Source organism: Hyla sarda, unplaced genomic scaffold (genome assembly GCF_029499605.1).
Source record: "Hyla sarda isolate aHylSar1 unplaced genomic scaffold, aHylSar1.hap1 scaffold_549, whole genome shotgun sequence".
Classification (NCBI taxonomy): domain Eukaryota; kingdom Metazoa; phylum Chordata; class Amphibia; order Anura; family Hylidae; genus Hyla; species Hyla sarda.
Genome location: NW_026610560.1, coordinates 69805 through 79972, shown reverse-complemented (window position 1 = coordinate 79972; position 10168 = coordinate 69805). Strand labels below are relative to the sequence as shown.

The 10168-nt window shown below is 44.6% G+C and overlaps 1 protein-coding gene across 2 annotated transcripts; it reads right to left on the bottom strand.

Moving 5' to 3' along the window:
- Positions 1 to 1212: 1212 nt before the first annotated feature.
- LOC130339662 (protein kinase C theta type-like) lies at positions 1213 to 9520 on the bottom strand. 2 transcript variants are annotated; one of them, XM_056554043.1, is made up of 3 exons: positions 8480 to 9520; positions 2400 to 3162; positions 1213 to 2236 (listed from the first exon to the last, which is right to left on the bottom strand). In XM_056554043.1, exons 1-3 carry the CDS (start codon positions 9377 to 9379, stop codon positions 2220 to 2222), a joined length of 1680 nt encoding a protein of 559 aa, XP_056410018.1. In that variant the 5' UTR covers positions 9380 to 9520; the 3' UTR covers positions 1213 to 2219. The 2 variants fall into 2 exon arrangements, with proteins under 2 accessions (XP_056410018.1, XP_056410017.1); XM_056554042.1 differs by having other exon boundaries at positions 1213 to 3162; positions 8480 to 9518.
- Positions 9521 to 10168: the final 648 nt, after the last annotated feature.

Genomic DNA, 10168 nt, shown 5'->3' with positions numbered 1-10168 from the left:
ACATTGTGGCACCCCAGCAGTAAGTTGCAGCAGGCCAATGGGCGGAGTCAAGGGCGGCAAAATTAGTTTTTGCCTAGGGTGACAAAAATCCTTGCACCGGCCCTGTTTGGCAGCATGTCCAATCCATGACTGTAGTGACAGTGTATACTTGCTACCACTGCTCCAATACGAGAGACCATTCTTAAAGGGGTACTCCAGTGGAAAACATTATTTTTTTTAATAACTGATGCCAGAAAGTTAAACAGATTTGTAAATTACTTCTATTTAAAAATCTTTATCCATCCAGGACTTATTAGCTGCTTTATACTACAGAGGAAGTTCTTTTCTTTTTGAATCTCCTTTCTGTCTGAGCACAGTGCTCTCTGCTGACACCTCTGTCCACGTCAGGAACTGCTATGGGGATTTTGTTCCAGCTCTGGACAGTTCCTGAAATGGACAGAGGTGTCAGTAGAGAGGACCGGGGACAGAGAAAAAAAAAAAAGGAATCCAAAAAGAAATGAACTTTCTCTGTAGTACACAGCAGCTGATAAGTACTGGAAGGATTTAGATTTTTAAATAGAAGTAATTTACAAATCTGTTTATCTTTCTGGCACCAATTGATTAAAAAATATTTTTTCCATCGAGTACTCCTTAAAGATATCATTTTGCCATTACACTTATAGAAAGATTCACTTTTCAGGAGTGTGTGAAAGCTGGGTTACAGCCTCTGAGGTTGGTACAGTAATGGGCGCCATGTTGGTTGTCATCCTGCTTGTCCAGTAGACTATTCCTATGGGATCTGTCCATGTGGACACCTCTACCAGGAATTTCCCTTCTTCACAAATGTTGCTCTGATGCTCTTCTGGTGTGGATGTTCTCATAACAGGATCGTCCATAAAGCGTCTATAAAGATCTATTACTCCATGAAGCATCCTCCACTGTGTGCTCATTCTAGGCAATCCTCAATGACCTAAATATACCCCTGCTCTTACTTGCACTGATACATTGTAACAAACCCTCATTTGTTATATTACCATAAAAGTTGTTGCTGCGTTTAGAAAACCAATCTTACAAACGATCTATTAGGGGATTAAAGATGGGTAATAGATGGGGGTCCCTCATTCAGGATCCTCATCTATTAGTCAGAATGGAGAGAGGCTGCTAGCTGCGTCAATAGGACATTTATTAGATTGACGTCCAGTGGAAATAAAGACAAGTACAACCATGTAGGGGGTAAAAAAAAGAGTTTATTTATAGGGATAGGGGGGGGGGGACAATAATAAACAAGATACTATTATATTATACTATTATATATGTGTAAGTTAGTGGTCTGTTGTACTGAACCGTGCTCGGCCGTGTTGATCCAGAGGAGGGCGAAAACCCCCTGTAAGGAAAGAGCCAATTGTCCTTATTACCAGGGGGGAAAATTCCTTCCCGACCCCAAATATGGCGGTCAGAATAAATCCCAGGATCAAAGGCTGGAACCAAACCGGAGTGATGGAAAGGGGGGGTAAATTAATTTAAATTATAAATATTTTTTAGTTATACATGTTTCTAATAGTCTAATGGTAAGTCTAGTAGTCTAATTTTTATGTTTGGTTCAAATACGTTTTTAAGATAAAAAAAAGATATTAATATATATTTATTTATGAATTTTTTAGAATTAGTTGTGTTACTAAGAGGGTAATTTTATGTTATTATGCTAAACCTATTTACGGCTATATTGATCCAGAGGAAGGCGAAACCCCCCTGTGAGGAATGAGCCAATTGTCCTAAAATCAGGGGGAAAAATTCCTTCCCGACCCCAAATATGGCGATCAGAATAAATCCCTGGATCGAGCCGATATGTCCCCTATCTGTGGTCTGTGTCTATGTGTGTGCGCCTATCCCTATCGTGTAGTGTGTGTGGTGAGTGCAGTACTTACCCAGCCTGTGCTTGGATGGGTTCAGGGATAATATCCGCCACTCAGCACCGCAGGATTACAACATGCGGCTATTGTTCCTGAACTTACCAGATGGAATCTAAGCACAGGCCGCTCCTGGGGGTGTAGAGGATCTTCCGGCTGCAGTGATGTCAGATGCCAGCCCGGGAATGGAGGATGCCAGGTAATGGGCCTGGGGCAGCAACACAATGGCAAAGGTGTGGCATAAAGATGTTCTAGAGCAGCCGAGGTTACAGCAGCAGAGACATGAGGCCTGGATCAGGAGGCCGGAGGTTCTGAGCAGTAGGCGCGGTGTCCTCAGAGTCCAGATCCACCTATGGAGAAGTGAAGAACATGTGATGATAGTTATCCCAAGAGAAGGTTCTTACTGGGCCCAGCTTGGTGACGTATAATTGAATCCGGTCACATGGTGGGTGTCCTCTGTGTCCTCCGGCCACTGCAGATGGTGATTTTGCAGAACTGTCTCAAACGGCTTACATGGTGGCTTGGCTCTCCTCTCTTCCAGTTCCTCCCAGCGAATGGTGGAAAAGAATGGATGCTTCCGGATGTTTCTGCGCACCCCAGGGCGCTTATCGGGATTCTTGCGCAGAAGTTGACTGATGAGATGTTCAATAGCAGCATCCATCCCGGGTGGAAGTTTTGGCTCCTTTCTGGTGATGGCTTTGAAAACCTTCTGCTTGCTGTGGCCGATGAAAAATGGGAAGCGTCCTGTCGCCATCCTGCACAACACAATCCCAAGGCTCCACCAGTCAACGGCTGTGTAATACTCTTGTCCGAGAAGCACTTCAGGGGCCATGTAGCAGAATGTTCCTGTCACTCCATCGATCTTGCTGGAGGCTGTGACTCCATCTTGTGCCAGGCCCAGGTCAATGATCCGGATGTGGCCTTCTGCATCCAACATGATGTTCTCTGGCTTGAGGTCTCTGTGGACGATGTTCTGTCCATGGAGGAACTGGAGGCCGCATACCATCTCTGCTGCGTAGAACCTTATGTTGTTGATGTCCAGGTAGCAGCAAATCCTGATCAAATCCTCCAGACTGCCGCCGGACAGGTACTCCGTGATGAAGTATGCGCGCTCCAGAGACTGATGTGCAGCATAAAGGTGGCATAGAAATGGACAGTCTCGGGCTGCCAGGAGTATCCGCCGCTCTCTCTTGATGGTTCCCTCGTTGTCCTCTCTTCTGTTGATGATCTTTATGGCCATGTGGGTGTCTCGGCCAGGGACTGATGCCAGGACCACCTGTGGAAAACAAATGGAAGACGCTCATTAGAAGACATCATAAGGTTGATATTGATCAGTGTTTGTCAAGCTCGGTCCTCAACACCCCCAACAAGTCATGTTTTCTGGATTTCCTTTAGTCTTTCACAGGTGATACAATTATGGTCAGTGAATCAGGAATCACCACAGTTATATCACCTGTGGAAGACTAAGGAAATCCTAAAAACATGACCTGTTGGGGGTCTTGAGGACAGCGCTTGATAAACATTGATATGGAGGAGGGGGGGGGGGCTGTTTATGGGTGGACTTAGTGATGGGTCAGTTACATAGCACCCAGGAACCTTAAGCCTATGAAAACTGCAAGAAAGAGCTATAATAACCTGTAAATCCCCCTTTAGCAACAATCGTCTCTAACAAAGTTTCCTGCAGCTACAAATGCTGTAAGTTTTGTTCACCAATAGGATACCTGGCAGGTTTGGTGGCGGAATCCTGGTGGAATCCAGTCCGCAAGATGACGCCAGCTCTAAAAAGGGCGTTCAGTGCATAGTGGTGATGCCGATGTGATTAAATCAAAAGTAATTTGGCTAATAGTGGAGATACGGTATCAGACCTGCCATTCAGGCGCGCAGAAGCAGTAGATGGAAAAGTTACATGCACGTTCGGACAGCACTTTGAATCATTTATGCACTCTTATGCACAATTGGTTGAGGCTCAATAAGTACAAAAGTGGTAGGTAAACGCAATCTATGAGAATAGAACAGAGGGGAACTTGTGCCAAGTGTAACGAATTGTAATATTAAAAGTGTATTAAAAAGATAAAAAAAAATGAAATGTGAACAAAATTTAGGAAAATGTTGAACAGCTTATCCACCATCTGAAAAGGTAGCGTAAAGGAAAAAAACGAATGGTGTAAAAGCCAAAAACCTGGATCCCTAGTGTGAAAGTGATTCATAGAGGTGGATGAAGAATGGGAATAGAGTGCGGAAATAGTGCTAGGCGAATGTCACTGAATATCAGCCGGTGCATGGTGGTTATGTAGCAGTTGTCGGAGTTGTATGTTGATTGTAAAGCTGGGCTCCAACCTCCACAACTCCCAGATTAGGTACCAAGAGGAACAATGAAAAATGATTAGAAAAATACTATAAAAATAGTCTACTATGTGGTATTGCAGTTTTCCCGGAATTAATGGCTCCAACATGAGAAATAGTCTTAAAAATGGGCAGAAGTCCCTACAATAATGATGGGTCCAGAAAACAAAATAGCATCCTCATCGAGAAAGAGGACAAGAATGGATCATCAGGAGGCATCAATGGGGGTATTTATTAGATAGTTTAAAAACAGGGGAATTCCAGAGGGTTCACTTACTTTATCTCCTAACTCTATGAATGCATTGAACAATGGATAGACATGTCTTTGAGTTGGTTGGGATCAGTGTAGTTCTCATCTTCTGGTCCAAATAGGTTTCTGTAAGATTGTATTGAAACCATAGAAATCCATATATGGATAACTAAAAGAGAAGCATATATATATATTTTTTTTTACTAAGAGCCAGGGAACAGGCTCTTGAATCAACCAAAGTGCAAACGTGTTACACTAAAAAAAGTGCACAAAGGATGTGGTCTATCACAAGCCCTTCTCCTATAGTTCGCCTCCGGATCAAAAGGTACCTGTGAGGTTCCAGGTTCAATATCCCTTTTTGCCGAAGCTATTAAGCAACCACAAATGCTCCCTGCATCCCCCTTGGCGTTAGCAAAGGTATCTGCCCACAGAGCCGATAACAGTTGGTACCCTGCCCATGCAGGAGTACCCGGGGTTTTTGCAGAGAGGTGCAGAACCTAATGGCCACACACACCTTCCCTAGACCGCCAGGAGGAACACTGAGAAGGGCTACCGTATCCTAACAATCTTGTGGACACACAACACGCAAAAAGTGTCACAGTGACAAAAAAGGAAATAAATAAGTGAATGTGTGCAGATATCCTGGCCAAACATACAGCCAGATCTATAGAAATGTCTCTGATGCTAGCCAGAAGGCCGGAAATCAAGAGGTGAGTGCCACAAGGTGAAGAGTTTATGGTGCCAGTGCTTCCACTCAGTGCGCCAATACTCCCAGTGAGTTTCAGCACCTCAGGGTCACCACTCCCCAAGGCACTAAAGTACCTCAGCTCTAGACCCTCTCAGCCTCATGGCAAGACCCTGAGGAAACAGGTCACGTTGGGGCAGCAGTCGAGCTGTTTCCTCAGAACCAGCCCTGGAACGCCCTGGTACACCTGTTCCCTACATGCCTGACCCCTCCATGCAGCACCCATCCCCACCAGCCCAATACCGGAGCTTCGGGTCACCGCCTGAAACTGATAAGAACAGAAACTACACTTGATCTTAGTCAAAAGGCCGAGAAGCGACCTCTACAGCTTCTAGATTAGGTGCCAAGAGGAACAAATAGAAAATGAATAGAAAAATACTATAAAAATAGTCCACTATGTGCAGTTTTCACGGAATTCATGGGTCCAACATGATAAATAGTCTTAAAAATGGGCAGAAGTCCCTACAATAATGATGGGTCCAGAAAACAAAATATTATCCTTATTGAGAAAGAGGACAAGAATGGATCATCGGGATGCATCAATGGGGGTATTTATTAGATAGTATAAATACAGGGAATTCCAGAGGGTTCACTTACTTTATCTCCTAACTCTATGAATGCATTGAACAATGGATAGACATGTCTTTGAGTTGGTTGGGATCAGTGTAGTTCTCATCTTCTCGTCCAAATAGGTTTCTGTAAGATTGTATTGAAACCATAGAAATCCATGTATGGATAACTAAAAGAGAAGCATTGAAGGGGACAAAATTCAAGGACTTTATTCCACAGAAGACTGGGTGCTTTTCACCTTCTGGTCCTGGTCCGGTCACACACCTGTAGAGTCAGGGTTGCCACCTGACCGACATTCAACCAAGGAAAACAAAGGTAAAATATACATAATAAGCACCATCTGACCCCCAAGTAATGCACAAAAGAAAGAAAATGTGCAAAAAAGAAATACAACACAGCATACAGAGATATAGGGCAAGGAAAAAACAGACTATAATGAATAGAAAACCGTAATCCCATAGGGGGAAACTCTTTTGTTTCACTTTATTATTGGATTTATATTTTGAATCCTATATATATTACATGTGAAGAGATATTATTATTTATTACCTGCGGTATTGGAGGAACAATTTACAGCGATATAATATCAGCACAGAGGAACTTTTCTACATTTACCTTATATTATTGAGTATTCCCGTGCCCATTATAAAGACCTGTGTAGAGGAAGAGAGGTGCAGTTCCCATAGCAACCAGTTTGCTTTTATTTTTCAGAGGCCTTTTTCAATTGGTTGCTATGGGCATCTGCACCTACCAGCAGACCCACCTTACCACAACACTGCATGTATGGATAACAAAAAGAGAAGCATTGAAGGGGACAAAATTCAAGGACTTTATTCCACAGAAGACTGGGTGCTTTTCACATTCTGGTCCTGGTCTGGTCACACACCTGTAGAGTCAGGGGGATACCTCACCTGGTCGCACCATGGATGATGCGTCACTAGGGTTGCCACCTGGCCGGTATTTTGGCCACCTTGACGGTATTTTTATATTAAAAATACCGGCAATACAATGACCAGTATTTATCCAACCAATCCTCCAACTCCCGGAATGTTGCACCATAACCTATACCAGTGTTTCCCAACCAGAGCACCCCCAGCTGTTGAAAAACTACAACTTCTTGCATGGGCATGCTTGGAGTTGTAGTTTTGCAACAGCTGGAGGAACCCCATGGTTGGTAAACACTGACCTATACTATATACTACTGTACCGTCCAACATGCTGGGAGTTGTAGTTTTCCTTTGGGCGAGCTGCTGAGTTGCAGGCTGTATCAGGGCATGCTGGGAGTTATAGTTAGTAGCTAACTGCAACTCTTGAATTTAATTTAAAAAAAAGAAGCAATCAAAAAGTCACATTGAAATAAAAATGGTCCTGTTAAAAGCTACAGACTGGGGCACAAAAATGAGCCTCATACAGGCCCTTATAAGGAGAAATAAAAAAGTTATAGGGGTCAGAACAGCACAAAATTCCCCCCACATATTTGTATCATGTGATGTCACGCATATATAATTAATCATGCCAATGATCATGGCCGGTATTTATTAATTTTTTTTTTTTTGCAAAAAAGGTGGCAACCCTATGTGTCACATGTGGGCCATATAAAGTAAGTGGTGTGGGGAACCTACAAGTTTTCCTCAGTCCACCCCCAGGAATATCCAGGCCAGTTAGCTCAATTTAACTGGACTACAAAAGGGTTCAACCAAGGAAAACAAAGGTAAAAAAAATATACATAATAAGTACCATCTACCCCCCAAATAATGCATAAAAGAAAGAAAATGTGCAAAAAACAAATACAACACAGCATACAGAGATATAGGGCAAGGAAAAAACCAGACAATAATGAATAGAGAACCGTAATCCCATAGGGGGAAACTCTTTTGTTGCACTTTATTATTGGATATATTTGGAATCCTATATATATTACATGTGAAGATATATTGGGGAAGATTTATCAAAACCTGTGCAGAGGCAAAGTTGCCCATAGCAACCAATCAGCTTACGTCTTACATTCTTAACAAGGCCTCTGAAAAATGAAAGAAGCGATCTGATTGGTTGCTATGGGCAACTGGGCAACTTTCCTTTCCACAGGTCTTGATAAATCTCCCCCATTATTATTTCTTACCTGCGGTATTGGAGGAACAATTTACAGCGATATAATATCAGCACATAGGAACTTTTATACATTTACTTTATATTATTGAGTATTCCCGTGTCCATTATAAAGACCTGTGTAGAGGAAGAGCGGTACAGTTCCCATAGCAACCAGTTTGCTTCTTTTATTTTTCAGATTGGTTGCTATGGGCAACTGCACCGCTCATCCTCTGCACAGATCTTAATAAATCCCCCCTATATGTACTGTTTACACACTGCTCCAGAAGACCCCTCTGCACCTTCTCTTCTCCCTGCGTCTGGTTTCCTGCACCCACACCATCTTGGGCATCCCAACTTCCATCTGCCAGGACACAGTACATGGAGGTGCCCCAAGGGATCCGTTCACACCTAATACCAAGTGTAGTCCCTTCAGGGAGTTTTATATGGATGTGCATAACCACCAAAGCCATCAGGGGCATAATATTGTGGGACTACAAGTTCCAGCAGACCCACCTTACCACAACACTGCAACCCACAACAATACAAATGCAGCCTAAAATGGCTGATAACAGAAAACAAGATGGAGATAGAACTTACTTTGCCGAAGTTGCCTCTACCCAGGACTTGGTGGAGGTTGTAGTGGCTGATGGTAAGCCTGGGGTAGGGACCCGATGTTCCTTGGCTGCTCCCAGGTGTTGGCTCCTCATCCTCTGATCCTCCATTCTCGTTGTCTCTCCTCCTCTTGACTCCATCCTCGCCTTCCTCTTCCCTCTTCCTCTTGCCTTCGCTCTTCCTCTTCTCCTCCTTGCCATCTTCTTCATGTTCAGTAGACGCCATCCCAGGTGTTGGTTCCTCATCCTCTGATCCTCCATCGTCCTCTCTCCTCCTCTTGACTCCATCCTCGCCTTCCTCTTCCCTCTTCCTCTTCTCCTCCTTGCCATCTTCTCCATGTCCAGTGGACGCCATCCCAGGTGTTGGCTCTGATCCTCCATCCTCGTCTCCTCTCCTCCACTTGACTCCATCCTCGCCTTCCTCTTCCCTCTTCCTCTTCTCCTCCTTGCCATCTTCTCCATGTCCAGTGGACGCCATCCCAGGTGTTGGCTCCTCATCCTCTGATCCTCCATCGTCCTCTCTCCTCCTCTTGACTCCATCCTCGCCTTCCTCTTCCCTCTTCCTCTTCTCCTCCTTGCCATCTTCTCCATGTCCAGTGGACGCCATCCCAGGTGCTGGCTCCTCATCCTCCGATCCTCTGTCGTCATCTCCTCTCCTTCTTTTGACTCCATCCTTGCCTTCCTCTTCCCTCTTCCTCTTCTCCTCCTCGCCATCTTCTCCATGTCCAGTGGTCGCCATCCCAGGTGTTGGCTCCTCATCCTCTGATCCTCCATCGTCCTCTCTCCTCCTCTTGACTCCATCCTCGCCTTCCTCTTCCCTCTTCCTCTTGCCTTCGCTTTTCCTCTTCTCCTCCTCGCCATCTTCTCCATGTCCAGTGGACGCCATCTCAGCGGTTCTCCTTCAGTCTGTAGACCTCGGTCCAGTCACGTCGGTCGCCAGCAGAGAGTAAACGGCAGTTGGTCGTGTGCAGGTGATGTCATCGGCCATGGGATGCTCTGGTGGCACCTGCCTGTCACTGGCCCTATAGACCTGCTCTGCCATATACAATGTGATGTGGGAATCATGAGGGACATCTAGGGTTGACCTTAGATTGTTTGCTACCCTGTGCAGTTTGATGGACCTTATGATGGACCACAGTGGTCTCCAAAGTATGGACCTCCAGGTGTTGCAAAAATACAACTCACAGGCTTGTTGGGCATTGTAGTTTTGCAATATCTGGAGGTCCACAGTTTTGAAACCAATTGATTTAGGCACCTATTATGATCCTTGGGGTCCAAGCCCCTTTTGCCCTGGTGCAGGTCTCATTCCCCTGGTCATGGTCTAAAGTCAAGAGGAACAATAATAATTCATGGGGGGTTCTTCAGTGTTTGGGGGTATGTGGTGTAACTGCTAGTGGTATATATTGGCACAGTGGTCATATAGGCGGTATATATAGATCTATGTAGAGTTAGAATTAAATATAGTGGATAAAACACACACACTTGTGAGTATGTAAACCTATTCAGCAATATGTTCCTATTACAACTATTCCTGTAAATCAGCTGAACACATAGCACCAGATATGATGCATAGCAGCGGTACGCAACGGGCTGACCGTGGTCCAGGTCCAGACCATGACTGCCAGACATCCGGACCACTAGCCAGCTCTCCCCTCATTCATTTGTATTGGTGTCT